The 23,692-nt window shown below is 39.2% G+C and overlaps 1 protein-coding gene across 1 annotated transcript; it reads right to left on the reverse strand.

The window, feature by feature from the left end:
* Positions 1 to 14,450: 14,450 nt before the first annotated feature.
* On the reverse strand, positions 14,451 to 19,571 carry si:ch211-76l23.4. Its single transcript, XM_035655230.1, has 3 exons — positions 19,411 to 19,571; positions 18,004 to 18,133; positions 14,451 to 15,407 (listed from the first exon to the last, which is right to left on the reverse strand). The coding sequence occupies exons 1-3, from the start codon at positions 19,526 to 19,528 to the stop codon at positions 15,176 to 15,178; spliced, it is 480 nt and encodes a 159-aa protein (XP_035511123.1). The 5' UTR covers positions 19,529 to 19,571; the 3' UTR covers positions 14,451 to 15,175.
* Between the last annotated feature and the right edge of the window lie 4,121 nt (positions 19,572 to 23,692).

A 23,692-nucleotide genomic window follows, 5' to 3' on the forward strand; every position in this document is an offset into this window, starting at 1 on the left:
CCTGTTTACAGCCAGTGTTTGGTTTGCCACTTTGGGCCACTGTAGAAACATGGCGGACTCCGCCACTAGAAGAGGACCTGCTCCCTCTGTAGTTTAAAACGTCTCATTCTAAGGTAATGAAAACACATTAATTCTTATATTCAGGTAATTATACACTAATGAAAACATACCTTTGGATATTATATTACATTTCTGCCTCCTAAATGTTTCACACTCAACCTTTTATTACTTATGTTAAGTGTAATGTTTATTAGCTTGTTGAGTTGAGTTTTCTTTTTATTTAATAGCCCATTAATAACCATGTATCCAAACCAAATCAAAGTATTTAATTCACCTTCAACCAAACAACTTCCTCCATAAAACTGTTGTTTTAATTGATTGTAAACAAAAGAGATGTTTGTGTATTTCATTGTCAGGGTGACTGTAGTATTTTGGTAATGGTTATTTTTTGTACTTGTACAAAAGTTCACCTGAGATGACAAATCAATTGAGCCAACATTCAAGTAAAATAATCTCAAAAAAGCTGTACAACTTAACTAAACTGTATTAAATTGTGCCACCTTATAATTTATTACAGTGCTGGAGCTTTATTTTTTTTATTTGTGAGGATTTCTGTGGGTTCATCACTGCAAACAGACCCTTCAGATTTACTCTTTATAAAACAAGTACAAATTTGCAATATCTGCGACCACATACGCCAAATTTCATCCATATAGAGCGAAAACTGTGGAAGAGCTTCTAGTTACAGCTAAAAAATAATGAATAGAATAGAATATTTTTCTCCATTATTAAAGTCATACTTACTCAGTATGCTACAATTCTGTCTATGTTGTGTATGTTTTAAACAATATTTTATTGTAAGGAGCAGTAGTTGTACAAAAACATACATATTAAAATAAAACAGTAATAATTAAAATAAACATTAATAATGAAATACAAATAAAGCTTATTCCCTAAACAGGATGCATTCAGTCCCTTTGCTTACAAGCTCACAGACATCAAGCTAATAAACAAACTACTACAAATTAACTATTAGTTGTCATTTTATATGTATGAGTCACACTTTATGATGTTAGCAGTAATTTTAAGTACACAGCATCCAATTAAAATGAAAACTTAATCACAAGGAAGCGCTGTTTATTTTCAATATCCCACATTCGTCCTTCCAGAAATGTTTATATTGTTGAGAGACAGTTTCCATCAGCAGCAGCAGCATTATTCACTCTCCACTCTGTATCCCTGCAGAGGAATATGTGCTGCATATCAGGACCGTCTTAAATCAAAGGCAGTGAATCCCTGGCAGGTCAATTACTGTCTGACCTTGTGAGTTCAAAGTTAAACACCGACTGAATCACAATACGAGTCAGTGCTGACAGCTGACACTACAGGCTCACTGTCACTCCTGTAATTTATTAGGGTTAAAAAATCGGCCTGCATGCATGCATCTGAATGTCTTTGAATGCTGCTTGTTTTCCATCGCAATGTGAGAGTTTTATCGGCAAAATGTCCTGAAGCATCGAAAGTGAAAGTACTCGTTTACTCGTTTACTCCTTTTAGATTATTATTACAGATGTCAAACTGGAGCAAATTTTAACTATTTAATACCTATAATTGTATTTTAAAAGATGATCATACAGTATGTTTTGCATGATCAAATTGAATCTAGCGCACCCGAATGAAAACAACCAATCAGAGCAGAGAAAGGTATAAAGACAGTTTGGGTTGGTGGCTTAAAGGTAGTGTTTGTATTTGACGCCCTGGGAATGAGACTCAACAATCAACTTGTCTGTCTTTGCTCTGATTGGTTGTCTTCGTTCGTGATTCTTGCAGCGGACTGGCCGGCTGGCGAGAAGCACCTCCTGGCTGGCTCGCCACTTCCCCTCGCTGGTGCTTCTGGAGCTTCTCAACTCTTAAAGGTTTGAGCACTTTCTCAATTCTCCATCAATTTTCATAAAACTGCAGATATTCGCAATCTACACAGTTGATTCCTCAATTAAAATATTCTTAAAAGTGAATTTAGTGTTGAAATAATGCACGGAACCCGCCTTACAGTCCACCATTGAACAGTGAGAAGACACGCAATGCATTATGGGGCGGTTAAGTATGTGCAGTACTTACATATTCTTGCTTATCTACATCCGGGCATCTCTTGCATACACAAAATACATGCTACGACACTCAATATTATTTACAGAGTACGTTAGGGTGTGACTTCAAACACAGCCACTGTCTATTAAACCATACAATTATTAAAGCAGAACCACATTTGATGAGTAAAATATATTTTAGAATTATTTTCAATATTAATAACAGAATAATGGCCAAACATTAGGGAGATAAAAACACTGAATTTGTCAAAAAGAAGACTATTAAGTATGAAAACACACACCTATAGAGGTCGAGACTGATGTTACTTAAGACTTAAGATTTTGCCTTAAAAGGTGGGCAATTCTTAATTAAAACATTTAAAAGCCCTCAACATGCCCCCTCCCTCAGACGGGCTCCAGCGGGCAGGTAAAGGTGGATGAGGTTATTATAGGGCAGTCACGGCTCAATGCTTTCTATCAGGACCACAGTTAAGGCGTTATTAGACAGAGATGAAAGTGTGTGTGTGGAGAGAGTGGACAGAAAGGAGAGGATCTAATTGACAAGAGAAATTTTCCGCTTCAGGTGTCACCTACTTGTTTATCAAAGTGTCTGTAATCAAACTGCCTCCACAGGAAAGTGAAGCTGCCATTGTCTGATCACGCTAACTGGTCCGTCTCCATTTTTGTCCCCCAGATGTCCTGTGACAGTCGCGCTGCCCTGCTGAAAGACAGCCAGTGCCCCGATGTCACCGGGGCCCCTGTAAATGTCAGCGCAGCCGTCAAGGGCCACTCCCGATGGGAAACACATGACGTTTGTAATGTTTTTTTTTTGCTAACATTTCCAGGTGTCTGCCGATGAAAAGAGCCTCCATTGTGCTTTAGCTTCACCTCTGTCGTCTGACATTTCTCCTGAGTGTCCTGTAAAGGGCGTCCTGTCACGTTGTGTTTTCAGCATTTAAAAAGCCGACCTGTCACTTCAGGAATATCACAGCAATTCATATTCTGAAGCCAAATCAAAGCTTTTTAAAAATGCTCATAATCATTGCAGAAACGGCAACGACGGAGCTCTTGAACCAGCTAAATTTATAATCCGAACACAGACGTTCTTTGTGTCGGTAAACAGCGACAACTGGTGGCAGAAAGAGAGAAGCTAGCAGCTGCTGCAGAACTAACTTATAGCGCTCACACCATCAGAGACATTGAATGCTGGAAAATAAATTAAAATTATTGATCAAACAGAAATGACCGCGAACGATGGGGGGAGCTACTGGTATATTTTCTATGACCAGCATATTGTTCAGAAATGTAGTGCATTTTTTGTTTTCCTACTTATTCAAAACAAAAAATATCATGAGACCAACACAAAAGCACCCTCGCCCTGTTTCAGACTCTAAATGGGACACACATCAACCCATTACCCTTACACCATGAAAGCCAATCCCACTCGCTGCTAAATGGAAAAGACCAAGACCCCTGAAAATAAAACTGAGAACAGAAAATCATCAAGAGAAGAACTGTTTACTGAGCTTTAACATATACTAAAATTCCAAAAACTGAGAAGAAAGGTCGGACTCCATTTCACCTCCATCCAAAGAAATACAACACCAAATAACTATTTGTATTCTTTTTATTGAACCAAAAAAAAAGTAGCCACAAAACCCCCTGCTGGCCATAATAGAAGAAATGCAGGCATTACAGACATCGTATGTCATTGTCAATGAAAAAAAAACAAATATAAAAGTCCTCAGATGTCCCTAACACTCGCTCTCTGGTAAGATAATGGAACATTTACAAGCCAAAATTATCCGTGTTGACGTCTACTCTCTATAACTAAGAATATAATGAATTTATTAATTGAACCTGAGCCTCAAACTGCACCTTAAGAACAAATACAAAATACTACACTCTCCTACAATCCCATACCCACTCACTCTACCTACCTACCTTTCCACTTTCTGACAGACAAATCCACAAACAAACCAGAGATAAACATGTCCCAGGACAGCAGCAGACCACAAACTAGCCAATAATTACAAGAATAAAGTAAACGAATCGACAAGTGAGCAACACAAATAGACTTGGAACTCATGGAGCTATGCATGCCAACACCTTTCTGAACTGCTCGTGGCACTCAATCACGATACACGAAGACACAATCTATGCAGGAAAGTCTAAACAAAAAAATATATAAATAACATGGAACGCCTCAACCACCAAACCTCTCCCAAGCTGACTTTCCATGCTATGTAAAACAAAAATTCCCTACACCAATAGATGTGGACCAACTATGCCATGAAAGCTACGACATGCGACATCAACACGAAACACAACACAAACCCACACTACACAAACTATGCCAGAAGAGGTTGAGAAACTGAGGAATCCCGGCAGCACTAACATGGAAAACTGGGATTACCGATAAGCCCCCGACATGACAGAATGCAGACCTGACAGAAGGAAATTTACTACATGCCCAGCCTCTTTCAGCTTTCCTGACACTATCACCATGATCATGTTTGACAAAATTCCTGGCAAGGAGGGAAGAGCACACTGCCGGAAGAGAATGATCCAAATCATAGGGTATAAAACACCACCCAAAATAAGCACACGACTAGCCCAAATAAATAATAATGGACAAAAAAACAAAAGGAGAAAAACATAAAGCTGAGGAAGAAAACACAAAAAAATTCAAACAGTTTCAAACAGAAAATGAAATTGAGTATAAACAGATCTGTCAGATAGAACACAAACCCAACAAACAAACATACAACACTCTCAATAAACTCTCCAGAAAAACAAGCCAGGGCAAAAAGTAGATGAGAGAGACATAAATGAAAAAGTGAAGAAATAGTAACCACTGCCTGACTTAAACGGCTTTCCTCAGTTATGTGGCTATAAAATTCCTCATCTCCAGCTCTGAATCCACAAGCACGGACAGAACCTCCAATAGTTCTTGAATCATTTTAATGGATAACCAATAGACAAAACTTTTTAATTATCTAGCACGGAACAACCACAGACACAGGCAAGTCTCGCTAAACCTATTCGCTACTGAGATCCACTAAATCTCTAACGCTGTTTTTTAGAATTGGCACATTCAACCAGAAAAACACTCAAAAGGCCAGGCAAAAACAAAATAGCATTGATAAAAAACATCATGCAACCAAAGCAAAACCCCAAACCACAATCAGAAGCCTATATGAATAAGCTCCAAAACATAAAACAAAATCTGCATGTTGCAAACCATGCAATGTGCAAGAACTGTATTTCAATAATACCCAACTACTCTTGGCCAAAACAATAAAACTAATAAACCCCACAAACACAAAAAAAACAAAAAGAAATGTTCGACAAAATCTACAAGCCTCCTCCAAAATTCAGGAATAACCGCAAATTTACAAATGTAGAAATCGCTGCTCATCTAGGCTACTGCAATCACTCAAAATAACACTCTGACCAAAGCACCTTTCGTATTATTACAGAATAGCATCCGCTCCAAGAACAATCTTAGATATTAACACTCTTAAATACTTTCAAAAATCACATACCAGTAAGTAATCGAGAAACGGAACACCATAAAAGCGATTAAAACCCACCATAAACAGAACACACCACTCAGCAAGTATAAATATTACCAAACCTGAAATGTGTACAAGAAAAACCAGAAAAGACACAACGTATACAAGCCTCTATATGCGCTTGTTCAACAACACGAAAACAAATAACTTCCCACTTCACTCGCACTCGCGGCGCCCACGACCCCTTATCCCGATTACGGGCGCATGAATGAACCGGTGGTTAGCTGCCCAAGTTCACTAAACGGCCACTAGAGGGCTGGCTCCAGCAGAGGTCTCCATAAGGCACCATTTAAACGATGATACTAGCAGAACAAATACAAACAGATCGACATTACTCACAACGCCCTTGATATCGCGTCATCTTCCCACGATACCACCCGCGGCTACTTCTACATTTTATACAAAACTGACACAAAACTACAGAGATCAACGAAGTTCTATGACAATAGCTTGATAGCCCCCCATCCCACCCGCATCGAAAATGAAATATAATTAAAAACAACGAAACACCCGAAGCTATACTATTTCTATGATTCAAATGCAACATAGAAACAATGATACCTACTACAACCACATGTCACTCACACTCTCACACATCTTTACTTTATAAGATTTCAAACATAGAATTGGGTTTATCATTAACTCACCCTCTGTCCGTCACTCACATGTTCGTCCGTCCAAACAATAACTCGATCATTGAAGAACTAAGTCCACGATAAAGGTTAACAACCAGCTACCGACCAGAAAAATCACCATTACAAAACATATCAATAAAAAAAACAGAAAGAATTAAAATTTACAGATAACTCTGAACAAATAGATCAAATCTACATGACTCAGATAAAATTCTCAGACCCACAAACACAAACAAACCCCACAGATAAAAGTTTCTGCCACTCTTCAGCAAGAATACAATCTATACAACCAAAATCCATTTTCACTTCATAGTTACCTTTACAATAAAGACAAAGTTGTATATTAACCACAAGCCGTAATCCGAACCTGGTAAACTATTAACCAAGCAGCCAGAAACAACGCTCATAACACGCAAACAACAACACGATAAAAATAATAATATTGCAATATATACGCAGTATCACACAACACAAAATCTAACCTCTCCAGGATGTCACGCATTATAGCTATTTTACATGACCAACCCAAGGCGGACAGAATCGTACCAGCAGTAATTGATAAAGAGACAAGAAGCATCGGAAGCAAACATGTAATTACTTGTCCACCACGTGCAGTAAATAAATATTCTGCACCCAATGAGTCTGGTCCTCGCCAGGCTTGCTACCGAACCCCAACCGCGCCCTGGAGAGAACAACAATGTCTGGCATTTTATACTCGCTGCCCGCATCTGAAAGCCGTCACGAACCCATTATCAAGATATGAATATCCAGTCTTACAGCGATCCGCACAAAAAAAAATAAATGAACCTCATATATAGGAAAGACCGAACGGTCCTTCAAGACAGGCAGCTGGCCAACACAAAACAAACCCTGGACGAGGGAGCACATATATAGAGACACCCAATCCACCCCCGATCTCCTCGAAAAACACCAGGACAGCATGTTATGCAGTGAAGCGCAGGCAGGACACAAACAAAACAACACAAGGGAATAAAAAATAGCTGTCCAATTAAGGTTTAATTATTTTTTGCCGTATCACAATTGGCATTCCAATATTGACCCATTTTGCCCACAAACACACACTGATCCGACTGAATTTTCATGCAAGACCCCTCAAAGGGAAAACCAGAACTTTCAGTTCAGCTGCCCAACAATCTGAACATTCATTTTAAAATCATAATAATATAAATAATATCCTCACTGGCCTTTACTGGCATGTCATTTGATCTCTCTCTCCCCACCTTCATATTCACTCTTCACTTTCTAATGAAGCCAATAAGAATAACTAAAAGAATAGATGATAGACTAGATTAGATTAGATAGATAGATATAACCGCCATTTACCAGATGTGATTCTAGATAGCATAGAAATAGATTCTCTGTCAGACAGTCTGCTGAGCTTTTTACAATCACTTAGAATCGATTTCATGTTGTTTGTAAAGGATTTCTGTGTGCTACGCTGTTTGTAGCTAAGAAAATAGCTCAGAGATGGCTAACTCTTCTGGTATGTTGTGTGTTCTGGGTGGATCAAGGTAAAGATCGCAGTCCGGTGCTTCTACAGCGTCTAAAGTCCGAACCACTGCGCCACAATATAAACATACTGAGTAGAGGGTTAGCAACAGCTAGCATAACTAGCACTCCAGGGAAAGAATGACTGATGATAAATTCCCTGAACTAACTGTAATTATCATTTTGTACAATACAGTTATTTCTGAATCCACTTTCATGTGTACCAGACTCAGTGTCAGTTAGATATACAGAGTAAGTTAAAGACATTATTCAGTCAACTACATTTTTGCTGAACACAAACCTGTAATGAAGCAAATAAAGTGAGCATTCAAATAATTCTCTTTTGCTAAATTAGACTGAATGCCCTTTGTATGTAGGGTTATTTGCTCCCACTAATGTTGTATTTCTGTGCTAGTAGGAAGCAATCATTGGGTTAATTTTCCTTTATTTCTGCTGTTGTTTTTCTGTTTTGTTTTCTAACAGGCAAGATGATGGTATGCCTGTATAAACCTTGGTTAAACAACTAAGTTGATATATTTTGGGAAAACTAAAATTTAAAATGACTGTAGAAACATGGCAGACTCTGCCACTAGATGAAGACCTGCTCCCTCCCTTTAAGGTAACAAAAACACAATGATTCTTATTCTCAGGTGTTTATACACTAATAAAAACATACCTATAAATATTATATTCCATTCCTGCCAATAGATCCTCCCAAATGTTACACACTGGACCTTCAATACAAAGGTTTTTAGCTTCTAACAGCATGTAGAGTTCAATCTGTCTGTGTTTGTGCTCTTCTTGCTCCTCCACTGGTCATTAAAGCTGACATGATGTTCACTGTGGTGGATTCACTCAAACCAGTCAAGTCTCATGTCTCAAGTTGTTTTTTTTGTTGTTTTTTTTTAGACCAAAAGTTAAATGAGTTCATTTTCTTTTATCCTTCCATGCTTGGGACAGAAACAGCTTTAAAAATGCTGCCAGAACCTCGTCTACATGCTTTTTAGCCGAGTGAATTCAGACAATAAAGAGAAGTGTAGATCTGCCACCTGATGAATAATGAAATCAGAGCAGGATATTGATGTCGGTACAGACCTGTGGAGACGTTAGCAACTTCATGAAGCCACGGCAGATCGAGAGAAGCTGTGATGTGGTGAAACTTTCACATGAAAAAGTAAAAAAAATCGTTTTAATTATAACTAATTTCCCAAACTTTAGGTTGCAGGAGTGAACTGGAGGGATAAATAGACAGTCTGTGTAGGTTCATCCAGTAACTGCAGTGAATGCAAACGAAGTCGACTCCTCCTGCATTTGATGCTGTACAGCTGTTGCCTCTAAAGTTTCAGTACGAATGACTTCAGAGAACTGGAGAGAAGAGAAAACTCCAGAGAGCTCAAAGGAATCGCCCTGATTAGAAAAGGTTAGAGAACAAAAATCACTTGCATACAAATTATTTGCTTGCGTACAGCCGTGGTTGCTAATAATGTTTGGCCACGCACATGATGGAGGTTGATAGAGAACACTGCGTCACTGATTTTGGTGAAACTGGATCATATTTTATGGAGAAAATGTCCTCTGATATCCTCCGGTGGCTCCTTTCCTAATGAACAGTGACTGCTTTCAAATGTAGCTGCTGTTAGCTAGTTAGCTTAGCCGTTCTGCCCCGGACAGCCTGGACTCGAAGCTCAGACGAGGACGTTTTCAAAAAAATGCCGATAATAGTAAAAGTAACAAAAGCTAATTAGTAAAACAACAAAACCTTGAAGTAAAGAAATAAAAATCTGAAGCAAAGAATCCACCAAAACAACAAGAAAATTGGAGGATGGAAATGAGGTAAGCTTTAGATTGTTCTGCATGTTATTAGCTGCAAGGTAAAATTACTAGTTTAGTTTTAGTTTTCCACTGTAAGTGGAACAAACAACAACTACTGTTAGTGGAGGGACTGATGTGTGCATTTATCCCCAAGGATATAAGAACTTGTTTTGTGGCTGTTTTCTCATCTAACTCTGTAAATAAAGGGTTTTTATTTGACCAAACCAGAGTTGATTAACAGACTAACAGACAAAGTTGGTTTGATGAGGTTGATTTTTTTTCTGTTCAGTTTTAAGTCTAATTATCTTCTAGGTAAAATTACTGGTTTTGTGAATGGAGTCTGGTCTACGGCCATTGTTTTGGTCTAAGATGCTCGTGCTCTTGTGCGACATCTAGTGGTAGTGAATGTATTTTTCATGTCATATATAAGCTAGAACTGTTGTTTGTAGATTTTCAGTTCAGTACCTTTTTTCTGAATGTATGAGTAGAATTCAGATAATAGCAGCATCAGAGAGGCTCATTTGTTAACATCACTTCTCCTGTTTATTGTGCATTTGTTAGAGCAGTGACGTCACTTTAAGTCAGCGTGCAGAGATTGTGGGACGGTTTGCGTCTTCCAACTTGTGCAGATTAAGATCTTAAAATGAATAGAGGGGGAAGGCAGCTGCTCACCGCATCCCTCCCCCCTGGGAGCGCTGCAAGATTTACCCTCTGATTTAAATTTTGTGAGCCAAGAGCTACAGCGTCCTCTCTCTCATGCCTCACACAGGGCACCACCAACTGAGCACAAGACTAGGTGGCAGCTGCCCTTTTCCCTCTGAGTGCCGTCTTGAATTTATTCATGGAAGACTTTGGTCTAATTGAACCTTTCAGAAACTCGGAGTACATTAGAAAAAACGATGTCGATCGAGGACTGCGTTCACTGCATCTGACAAATCGACCTCCAGTGCAATATTCCCCTGCTAGAGTTTATGAAAGTTCACTCTCATCTTTCACCTGGTGGGTTTTTTTCCCTGCTGTTATGTCGAGAAAATGCTCGCCATCAAGCTTTATCTAAAAAACGTCTGTGTACTTTATCGGCAAAAGGGGTTCTGTTCTTGATTCCAGGAAATGCAAACGGCTCCATGAGGGTACGACACCAGGAAATATGATGCAATCTACCTGTTTCCAGCAGACAGGTGAGACTGAGAGCGTGCTGTGTTTTACAGCCGCTTGTATAAATACTGTATACATCATCAGCTCACCTTTGGACAAGAACTCGCTGTACCTGAAGATGTATGAAGGCGCTAACTGGTAGATTTTTGAGAGCTTTGAACTGTGGAAATCTGTTTTCCTCAAACATTAGTAAGTCCAGGTGAAATTAAAAATGAGTTTTAAACCCTTTAAGATTGCATCTGCAGTTATATTGTTCCCCTGTTTATCAATGTGAATTACAAAAACTGAATTTCTTTGTTTTTTTATTTGTCTGGTTTCCCCTCTGACGTCCTCAGCTCAGCCTCAACTTCAGTCGACATACTTTGGTTTATGACCAAATACAACCAATGAGATTCCCATCAGCCTCAGCTGCGCTTTTGTTTAGTGCTAGTTGGCAAATGTTCAATAATAAGATGGTGAACATAGAAACAATGCATTGTTATTGTGATTGCATTTAGCTCAGGTTCTGCGCTTTCAAGACATGACAAAATAAAACACTAAAATCTGCTGGTTTTCAACATTAACTAATTATAATATTATACTTGTTTACAGAGCTTACATAGACATGTATCATGTTCTGTCCCACTGCTAACCCAATAGAACGACACTAACAACCACACAGCTAAATTCAACACTAATTCATCTCTGTGAAAGCGTAACAGTTCATGACGTCGGCCTTTTCTCAAGAGCTCCTGGGGGCTGACCTGCAATCCAAATGCTGCATACATGGCGTCCGTGGTGTTGAAAGGTGCACTCCTTAGGTGTGCTAAGCGGTGAAATAATTGTCCTCCTTCCTGATGAAAACGCCTATGGTGTGGGCATGAACACACGGGACACTTAAGTCCTTTTTTCACCTTTGGCTGAGCAAGGCTAGCAGTTTCCACCTGCTTCCAGTCTTTCTTTCAAGATGGACTAAACATATCCTTGGACATTATGTCTGTACGGCTTACAAGGAACATCTTAACGTTACAGATTCATCCGTTACAGCAGCAAGTTTAGATAATTAGTGTAAATCTGTCAGCGTCATTTCATTAAAGCATAATTTACTGTCCCGTTCCAGCTGATTCAAGGTGAAACCAATACTGTTAAGACTCATGGCCGTGGGTTAATTAACTCGTGGCCGTGGCTTAATTAAGAGGAGGGCAGCTTTTCAGATGGAGATGGCACCTCCCATTGACCTCCAGATCAAAAGGCCTTGAGTGATGCGTTGTAAAATCAATAGCCACATCTGATTGGTTGTGACATACGCTGACATATGACTGCCTCTCAAATGAAAGGTCAGAGGTCAACTGTGTTAACAGCGTCACAGACAACAAGGAGACAAAAGGGACAAGATGTTTTCATGGTCTGTGTGAGATGAAAACAAGAAGAAAATGAGTTTTGATCAGATTCATCAAATGATCTTTTATCTCTCCGCGGAGAGATTTTCTGATGATCAAAGATACCAAACATGAAAGTTTCAAAAAGCCGAGTGGTTCTTCTTCAGTCACATCGTCAACAGTGCAGCGTGTCGCTGACACCAGGAGGCATGAAATGTGTTATTGATCCGAGTGCCCCTTTGACACAGAGATGTGAGGAGGACAGTTGGAGGAGCTGCAGCCGGTGAATCCACTCATGAACTGGTCAAGTGAGGCGAACCAATAACACTGTGTGACGATGAATTATGGCATGAAAGTGACTTCTGGCTTTCTTTCCACCACCTGCCTTCATGTTGTATTCATCAGGGGATTCACTGTACAGTCAGTCCGTCAGTGGACTGAGTCGATCAGGAGTTCAAGGTTACACAAACATCACAACAGTTATTCTCATTATTAAATAAACTCATTTTAGTTTGAAGTCATCTGATAAAATCTGATTACTGCAGTGTTTGAGTGGCGTGCATACGTATCCGGATACATCAGTTACAATACGACTCAGGGTCGATTTCATTTGAATAAGGAACAATTCGATACGACACAGTCTGATACAGTTCATACCATTTGTTTAATGTAGACATTTATTTCCTCTTCTAAATTAAAATAAGCCAATTCTATAAAAGTGACACTGTTCATCTTCAAATATCTAAGAGACGTGGTACTACGAGACAGAGAGCTAACGTTATGCTAGTAAGAGTCAATAAGGCTGTGTACGGCCAACAAACAGTAAATATAATCTGACAGTATGTTTAACAACAGCTATCAGTCCCCAAATCAATATCAAGATTTTGTCCTACATCAGGAAATTAATGGACACCCAGAAGCCAATCAGAATTGAGGATTCACCCAGACCGTGGGATAAAACACCAGGTATTTTACTAGTCTGAGACTCATTTAGCAGCTGAAGCTGATATTTCCCTCCGGAGTTCATCAGACGGACACACACTCTAATGGGATGCTGCTCTGTAACTTTAAGGTGATTATAGTTTTCTGCCTCCAACTCATCCTGCTGCTGGTTAAACAAATGTTAATCTGAGTCCATTTTAATCTCACATCCGCCACTTTTTCTTCACCTCGTGTGTCTTTCAACCCAGTTTCACCTCGTCTGCTGCCTCGATCACGTCGCCTCCCGCGGTGAGTCAGAATTGGGAGCAGCGACAGATTACACACAGTATGCTACAGTATATGGGATTACTGATATTTCTCTCAGTGGCTCTGATGTAATACAAATTGGGTCACGGCTCAGAGACCCAGATACTGTGGAGTTTGGTTTGGTTTGGTCTTTCTAAATCCAAGCCTCTGACAGATTATATTTCATGCCCACAGATCTTTAGATTGAACTATTTTTAGGGCACAATATCAACAAATCTCAGTTTTCTTGTTTTTTTTATTAGATATTAAAGCCCCTGAAACAGCTTTAAGATCTTCAATAGACACTAACAACTACACTTTATCACCACACTAACACAACATCTGGGCGTGTATAAAGAAATTGTCTAAATGACAAGGATTGCTAACCTTTGGTCAATTATTTAGAGGTCACAAAAATGTATTCAGATTATATATTTTCCCAATTGATGACACATTCGTCCCATAAATCCCAACACCCTGCTCTCTGGTCAGTGTTTAGTTAAAGTAAAGTTGATTCCCGACTGCTATTCATAAATAGGGGAACAGAAACAGAAAACCAAAACAACTGAAAAGGGTCTTTTTTTTATTACGGTTTTCAAAACAAAAAATGGAAAACAGGTTGTTTTCTTATTTTGTTTTTTATTTTTTTTTAAAACGGATAATGGGTCGTTTATTTTTTTATTTTCTGTTTTTAAATTAAAACAAAAAGTTTTTATTTTAAAACAGGCTTTAAAATGCTTTCTGTTTTCTGTTTGTTTGATTAAAAAATAGTTTTTTGTTTGATATTGTTTGAATAAAAATATTGGACCTGAAATCTGTGTTTGGTGAAACATGGTTGATAATTTGCGGTGGAAGTTTTACATTTAAAAAAAGAAATGACACACACAGGGTTTAAGATCACAGAAGTCTAAAAATTAAATCCAGCATTAACTTTTATTTCCACAGGGGATTCAAACCCTGTTCTCCAACAGGGACGCCCTGTGTTCACCCTTCTCAAACCTCCTTCCTACGTGGAGTCACTTTTTGTAGTTAAACTAGGAGGCCAATCAGCTTTGTTCAGATCAAATGAATGAAACAATAACTGAAATAATGAATATGAATGCAATAAGTGAGTTTATTTGGAGCTCATATAATGCAGCAGTAAACCCAAACCCACAAGCACGTTTGTCCAAAGAGCATTCAGAACAAACAGGAGAAAATCTGTCAAAACCCTGAAAATGTTTGACGGGTTTTGGCGGGATAAGATGTTTGCTGTGTCCAAAATCACTCAGTATGGAATCCATGGACTATATAGACCCTAAATAAATCTACAATGGAGCCAAAAACATACACTAGACAAAAAGGACCTGTATACAGAAAGATTCAATACAAGTTTATGGATTTGTATCCAGATCTGTATCATCGTATTATATATTATAAAAAAGAATCTATCAAACATGCAGTCTGTCTTCTTTTATCTGTAATCTTCCTTGGATAGTACCGTATTTTTGCATATAAGTGTCCATAATGTGGACTACTTTCTGCTAACAATCCCACAATGTAATGCAGCCCATTAAATAGACGCTCAACCACTGTTCAGTGTCTGTTTTATGGGAGTTAATTGAAGTGAGTGATTTCAGACTTTGCTTTATTGACAAGACAGTATAGAGACACAGGGAAGGCAGGAGAAGATTATATGTTTAATCTTATACTGTGTTGTATCTTTAAATTCTTTAATTGAGAGTATATAAGATGATAATAAGGACATTAAAGGAGTGCCAGCACTGTCAGATAAGAAGCAAACATCAGAACAGAAGAAGCACAACATTGGCTGGTTAGGAGGAAGTGCTGGCCTTCTTCCTCATCACCCTCCTCCCGGTCTGTCTGGGGACGGAGGCCGGAGCCGCAGCCGGAGCCGTGGCTGGGCCGGCGTTGGCTTGGCCGGCCTTGACCTCGTCGATGAAGGTTTCTATGGCGGCGAACTTCTCGGTCAGGTCGCCCAGGTGAGCCTTGAGGGCGTTGAACTCCTTGTAGAGGTCGTCTAAAGCCTCAGACAGCGGCTGGATCCTGAATGGGAGCACAAAGAGTTCATCTGGTTTATTATTTTCATTACTGATTCATCTGTCCATCATTTTCTCAATTCATCAGTTAGTTGTTTTAAAATGTCAGAAAATTGTGAAAAATGTTGAGTAGGTGACGTCCTTAAATATCTAATGTAAAAGATGTTCAGTTTACCGTCATAGAGGATTAAAGAAACAAGAAAATATTCACATTGGAGAAGCTGAAATCAATTATTATCATAATAACGTTGACGATTAATTTTGAAAGCTGACAAAATAATTAAAGATCAGGAATCTGACTTTCTGACATTGTTTTACCAAATGTAAATATATTATTGTCAAAGAAAATACTATTCAGGCATACCACAGAAACACCCCCCCCCTGTAACAAGGGTTTGAAAATCTTACAGCTAAAAACCCAACCAATGACTTAAAAGCTACCTCCTGAGCCCACAGCTAGCTTTAGCTAAAGCTAAATCTCCCTACTGCTCATCCCTGGTTTCCTGCTAACTTGAAAACCACCCCAATCTGTTGTTATCCAACACAAATAAAAGACACTGTAGCTTAATCCAACCATACAGAAAAAGAAGCAGTTAAACGTGTTCCTCATAAAAGATTAGCTGGTTAGTGTTTTCAAAAGTAACGTCAAGGTTAGTCCCTGCACCCTAAAAGGCGTTTAAAGGTTTGTTTCCTGGCAATACATCGTAATAAGAAACACATTACTGCTCAGTAAAGGTAAAAAAATTATATTAATAAAGAAATATTATTTTAGATAAAAAGGCCTAATTATGAGATAAAAAGTTTAAAAATTATGCAGAAATGGTATCGTTAAGCTTCCAGTTTTCCTTCTCATTTGAGTCAGGCTTTGGTTTTTAATTTATTCATCTTTATTGCGAGTGAGGTTCATCCAGCTCAGATGGAAACGTCCATCTGAACTTTCTCTCCTTTATTTTTTTTTTCGGTGGATCACACGAGGGAATTCAAACCACATTAAAACTCAGATAGTTTTTCAAAGGCTTTAAATGTCACAACTGTGCGAATAAGAACGACGGCTGTAAAGCAGAATTTTGGGGAGGTTTACTGCCTGGCGTTTAGTTTTGACAACACACACTTGTCCAACAAGCCAGAATATTCCACATGGGAGTGAAATAAAACAGGTCTCGGTTGGTTGGAGGGCTACCCACCATGAATCTGCGTTTATCCTTCAGGCTGGAAAATAAAGTCTGTCGGGGGACACTCTGTGCGCGACGCCGTCGTAACAAACTGGCAGGCTCAAACTGCCCAATTAAGGGGAGTGAAAATAGCAACATGCCTTTCTGCGTCGTGAAAGAAACAGGCTCGAGTTTTCCACAAGAAGTCTGCTGCTTCCTGCCGCAGTTTCAGGAGCGGCGAGACGGTCATTTATCCGTCCAGGGCTGGGAGCTAGGTTTCTGGGGATTCTCTCCATCATTTAATTTGGCTCTCTGCTTAAACTTTCCATTTTCTTGCATTCCTTTTTCTGTTCTTTTATTTTCTGGCTTCAACAAATGTTTTAAGTCTTCTACTTACAGGGATGAATTTAATGCCAGTGTGGGAAATTAGGCAGCTGTTTAGTTTTTCATTCGCTTTTAATAAAACATTGTAATAATAAGAATGGTTTCTGCGTTCTTCATTTACAGACAAGTCACCTTTATTTTTATTCTGCCTGTTTGAAGAAATTTGTGTTATTGTAAGATTGCCTGATTAATTAATCTTAGATTAAAGGTAAGTTCTTAAATTCAGCTCAATAAAGTGCACAAAATACTTATTATTAAATTTAAACTTTTAATTTTGTTGTCCATTACAGTCATTCAGGGGGCCTATTATTTCTATGTTTATGAATCAAGCCAGGCGGTAAATTTGCAGGATTTTTGATGAAAAAACTTTACTTATATTTGCGGTTTTTTTTGTGTAGGGGAAGGCTTGGTTTTCTTAAAAAGTAAAAGTTCCTAACAAAGTAAAATGTCTACCACAGTTGAAAAAATATGGTATATATATTCCAGATATATATGTTTCATATTATATATATATACATATAATATAATATTAAACTGTGACTGTTGTGCTGTTATATCTGATATCAATATATACATTATAATATTTAAAAAAGCAGAATTTTACAGTTGGAGTTACTATAGAGAAAACAGGTTTTATTTTTATTTTCTGGGTTTTTTTTAAAACAAAAAACAGAAAACTCAGACTCCCTGTGTTGCCCCCTGTGTTGCCCCACAGTTACCCCCTCAGCTGCCCCTGTGTTGCCCCTGTGTTGTCCCTCAGTTACCCCCTCAGCTGCCCCTCTGTTGCCTCTGTGTTGCCCCCTCAGTTGCCGCTGTGTTGCCCCCTATGTTGCCCCTCAGTTGCCGCTGTGTTGCCCCCTTTGTTGCCTCTCTGTTGCCCCTGTGTTGCCCCTCTGTTGCCCCCTCAGTTGCCACTGTGTTGCCCCTCAGTTGCCACTGTGTTGCTCCCTGTGTTGCCCCTGTGTTGCCCCTGTGTTGCCCCCTGTGTTGCCCCTCAGTTGCTGCTGTGTTGCCCCCTGTGTTGCCCCTGTGTTGCCCCCTGTGTTGCCGCTGTGTTGCCCCCTGTACCTGGCGTAGTCGGGCAGGAGAGACTGGTGGTCGTTTTGCAGGAGTCCTTTCATCTGGGTCAGGATGTCGAACCTCCAGTTGTCCAGAATCTGAGTGAGGTTGGCGACGCCGCGCATGTTCACCCTCTCAGCTGTAATGCACAGGAAATAAATGTGTAAAGATCCACGTTTATACAGGATATTAAGGTTTTATTGATCTGGTGACGTAAAAGTTAATTAATCTAAACACATTAAATTATATTATCAAAATTATTCAATTATAGAATAATTTAAACTTTGGGAAATACACTATTTTACTCTTTTACCAAGAGTTAGCTCAGAACTCTAATCAGGTAGCTAAAGTCAGGAGGTGATTAGCATAGCTTAGCATAAACACTGGATGTAGGTAGGAACTGTTAGCCTGGCTCAGTTATACAGCCTACCAACTTTAAAGCTCCTTAATCAACAGGATGTAGGCCGATCTCGTTTGTTTAAACAGCACATAAATAATAAAATATTTAAACAGTTTGTGGTTTTATGAGGAGTTACACGCTGTCGTGAAAAAACATTTAAATATTAAAAACTTTCTTTACAGTGCAGCTTTGTGAACATTAACATGGTTAAAGTTAGCTTAGCTGTTTATGTACATTAACGTTATGAGAGGAAGACCCAGTGAAGTGATTTAGAAGAATTATGAGCAGATTATTCCTTAAAAAAATATATAATTCTGTAATTCTTAATTTTTTAATGCTTAATAGTCTTTCTTGTTGTTTTATTAGACAATTTACAATACTTCATTTAGTTAGTGTGAACCAAACACTGAGACATCGGCCTACTGGGTATATTTAAAGTTTTCGTGCACGCCTTAAAATCAAGACGGCCTCGTAAACCCCCCTTGAAGCTAGTGGGGGTCTATTTAATTATCAACAATATTTTACACAAAGTTTATAACTTTTTTGCAGATAAAATGATAAAACTAATAATAATAATAAATACCAGTGAACACGTGTAAATCCCAGTAAAAAAGGAAAAGTCATTAAAAGTTTAAACATTTTTATGAACTAATCATATTTTAGGGGGTTAGTGCAGCCCCGTCTTCCACATATGAGAATGGCGTCATCATGTGTAAATACTTGAATTACATAAATACATAATGTTTTGTTGTATTTCCCAGTTTCACCCAGTACAGGATGAGTGTAACCCGACGCAGACACTGGGAGCAGAGGGAAGGGTTAGCCGACTGTGGAATCTCGCTGTAGGTTGGAGGTCTGAACAGCACAGAGCCGAAAAGATTCAGATAAAAAAAAGGTGGAGTTCACACAGGTTTCTCGCTCTGAGCGGCGAGGTCGCAGTGTGACCTTTCACCTCCATCATCATCATGAACTTGACCTTTGACCCAGAGTAAACAAAGAGTAATCTGGGTGCTCACAGCCATCCCTGTAGTTCCACTCATCGGTGGCCGTAGAGGTGGGGCGCCGCCTCTGGGCCAGGACCGTTACCGTGGCAACGGCCAGTAGCAGCAGCAGCACGCTCAGTTTGGGGGCCATGGTTCACACCGGGGGGGGGCGACCTGGAGGGAGAACAACAGGTGAGGGCACCGAGAGAGCGCAGTGGCGGTGAACTCTGTCGATGCCCCGTGAAAGGATGAGCAGACGATTCAGAGGAAGCTGAATTTATTTATTATTATTTTTAGAAATGTATTTATCCCACACGGTACTTCTACCTGAGTAAAGAATATGTTCGTTTTCTCTAAAGGAGCTTTGAACTCTGCCCCGAGCTCTCAGTCCGTTAGCAGTTAGCCACTTTAGCAACATGTAGAGCAAACTGTGTAAGTCACCCTCAGCTGATAAAAGTGTGGAACATCGGAGCGAAAACTAGGAAATAGTTAGAAAGTATTAACAAAAGTAGTGACTGTTGGAAATGTTGCATTCAAAACAGTCTGGAACTTTTGATTACTTTTACATGTTTATATTTAAAACTTCCTTCCTTCTGACATGTAACATTATATATATGATAGAAAATAAGGGAAAACATAAGAGTTCCCCTTTAACAATGGATCGGTTTACTGTGTCTTGTCTTGCAGCAACAAACCCACAGATAATTATCACCAACTCTGTTTTTGGGAGCATTTGAGCGTCTTTCAGCTCATTGTTTTGGTTTTATGAGCTGCTTCTTTAGAGACCGACTGATGAAGAAAGTGAAACAACTAAAGACCAGAAGAGAGAATATTTGGCTCCAACTGTACTAACTGTACTAATGCAGGTTGAAGACTACTACAGTGATCTCTTTCCTAAATAAATAAAACATTTTAACCTGCCTCTCTTTAACAACATGGAGACTTAAGAGGCTGATAAACTGCTGATTGATTTCAGGACTAACTGCCAGTTGGTTTAATGCAGATTGAGCCCAGGATGCTCTTATATCACCTGCAAACATCTTCATCAGTGCTACGCCTTACGAAGAAGGACGGCGAGTCTCTGTGTTCAGTTATTTGCACTTTATTAATACACTCACATAATTAAATCATGTGTTCAGGCTCCTTTTTGAAGTCTTCTGTGCCTGAAGTGCACTGATATCCTTCCTGAGTTCTGTAAGCCAGTCTTTATTTGAGTCTATCAATATTGTGCAGCCTGAGTCAGCACGCTGCAGGGATTACGCTCTTCCTCAGCTCCATGTTAAAAACCGCTGCTACCGCTGTGGCTATCGCTCCTAATGAAGCAGAGAAAAGGGAAATCTAACTTTTTTTCTGAGAGCAAACTTCTAAGTCTTCCAGCCGTGTCAGAGGGTGGAAGAAGCCCTGAGGCCAAACTCTGGGCTCCTGCAGTCAGCTCACATTAAGGAATGATTCCGAGGCGGCAGTCGGAGCGAATCCACACACACACAAAATAAGAAAAACGACTGACAGAGAAACTTGGAAAACTGAGAGGAGAGCTGCAGAGACACGCAGAGTACAACCTACCTCAGCAACTTCATATTTGTTCCAGTGATACGCCCACAAACGCTCTCACACACCTACAATAATACACAGAGGCTCCAGTAGACTATACAGCGGGTCACCTCGGACGTCTGCTGGTCAGCTGGACCTGGAAACTGAAGGCTGCTGCCATTAAAGCAGGGTTTTAGTCTGGTGGTGATATTTTATATTATTCTTCTTGTCAACAAATCTCACGTGCACACCCAACTAACTGTGAATGTGTGTGTTTCAGTTAGATCTTAAGTTCATGTGTTGAACGCAGTGTAAACACCCAAAAACAAAAGGTAGCACACACACACACACACACACACACAGATTTCCAGGACTAAAGTTGAGTTAATCTCAATTTTACCAATTTATTTTGGCCATTTCAGATAAACACATTCATGTTTCGGGCCTTTAGAGCTTAGAGGATAATGGTAGTCATGTGTTTCATATTCAGGAGTTGGCACGTGGTTGGTTTAAAAAGGTCACGTGTTAATTCACTTCCTATGTTTGCATAACGACTAAAAATAAGTAAATCATAAAACAGTTTCACGATTTTGTGTGTGCGCTGCCTTTTTTGCCATTGGGTGTAAAGTGTCTGTCTTCTTCCTTTGAGTCACATTGTTCCTTCGTTACCGTAAAGACACACTTCAGTTTATTTAGACTCAATCTCACATTCACTGTCCTGCTGCCAGAAATACTCACTAAAGCAATACAAAAACTGTATATTGTGTAAATATAACTCATATTGACACGCAGCAAAGGGCCACAGGTCGGAGTTGAACTCCAAATGTGGATTAATCCACCACTGAAAATAATCCCCACAAATGCACATTCATCCTGTTAGTTTGATAAAAACCACAATGAGTCAGCTGTTTTAGGAACGACTGAACCTTTGTAAGTTCAGTTGGAAGAATGTGCTCGAGCTGAGAGCCACAGACAGGAGTAAGACGAAATTCCTTGTTTTTGGTCTTTTCGTGGGATTTTGTTGTCATTAAGTAAAATATATAATCAGCAGCCTGCTCGAGAGATAAACTGGAGACGCCTAGACGCTTTCAGTATCATCACTTAGTGCTGAATTAAACACACCCTGCAGGTATGTACACACACACACACACAACACACTGAGACTGCAACGTTCTGATACTCTACAGCTTTCTCCAATGGTTCTTCGCAATTTTAATCAACCAACATCTCATCAGCTCCAACAGGCTCAAACTGGCAACCACACAAATAGATTTGGCCCGCAGTGAAACTCTTAACTGAATTTCCAGAGTCATTCAATATTTTAAAACGGCAGATTGCTTATTCAATTCATGCTCACACATCAATCAAGTAAAGGAGTCCCTTCAAGTTTCATCTCGGCAAGCATTATACTATAAAGTGCTCGTGCTTATTACGCAGCATGAAGTCAGATTTCTTCGAGCAGCTTCCAGAAAAGTCTTTTCACTTCGACTGTTTGAGATTCAAGCTTCAAATCAAACTTTTTAAAATGTTTTACTATACATTTTGTACAATATCAAATAAATGGCTGCTCTGTGTATATATATATAATCAATCACATGTTGGTGTAATAGATGTAATAATTAACATGTGTACTGTGTTGGAGCTCCTCTACGCAAGCTTCCAAGAGTCCCACAGAAGCAGGACGGGCATGTCAGACAGAGCAGACAGAGAGAGAGAGAGAAGACACACATCCTGTCTGCATACAAGCATGCATCCCACATGTATATGCCCACACAACACACACACACACACACACACACCACACACACACACACCAACAAACACACACAACAACCAAGGTGCTGGAAGCGTTGCTCAGACTAAACAAGTGTCTGAAACTGGCTCCATAATGCGATGGGGAAAATGTAAGATGATCGTGCTGTGTTCTGTCTGTTTGAAAGTGTGTGTCTGTTGTAATGTGTTTTCTGTGACCTTTGGATGAAGTCACAATCTGGATCTATTTAAATATCGATCATTGGTGATTTTACAGTCTGTGCTTGTGCTCTGAAATCTGAAAGAAAGAAAGAAAGAAAGAAAGAAGAAAGAGAAGAAAGAAAGAAAGAAAGAAAATAACAAAATTGGGTAAATAATTACATTTAAATTAAATTTTCAATGCATTAAACTCTCTCATTATTAATTAATGTATTATTCATTCTGCTTTCTTTCACAATAACATCTTCTTTCTTTTCATAAAGTCCTGTTTTATATAATGTAAGTTACATGTGTAATGGTCGACTGGTTATTTCTATCACTGATTTTGTCAGGGTTTCTTAGTTAGTTGCCAACACACTGGCTCACATGCATTGAACTAACTGTTTTAAATGAGACAAAAAAAAAGAAAAAAGCAAAAAAACTAACAATAGTCACATTCATTTTAATTTATTTTCCAGTTGTTTTTTTGTCATAATATTTTTAATGAACACAAATGCTAATTACGCTTTCCACCCGAGCCAAAAGTGACATCTTAAAAGATCTTGATTCTATCTGAGAAAACCCAAACAAAACTTTTTACTTTTTACTTTTTTACTGTTTTACTTTTGACTAATATGCCGCAATTCTTCTCTATTGAAGCAGCAGAACATCGAACAGTTTTTGCTTTTTTCACTACTTCTTCGGGCTTAACTTAAAAGATTAATGGGCGCCGGATTAGCTCAGTGGGTGGAGCGGGCGACCTGACCGAGTCTTTGCTGCAGTTGGCCCAGGTTTGTATCCGACCTGTGGTCCTTTCTGCGTGTCTCCTCTTCTG

This window comes from Morone saxatilis, unplaced genomic scaffold, assembly GCF_004916995.1.
Source record: "Morone saxatilis isolate NCDOM2014 unplaced genomic scaffold, NCSU_SB_2.0 Contig14, whole genome shotgun sequence".
NCBI classification, from domain to species: Eukaryota; Metazoa; Chordata; class Actinopteri; family Moronidae; genus Morone; species Morone saxatilis.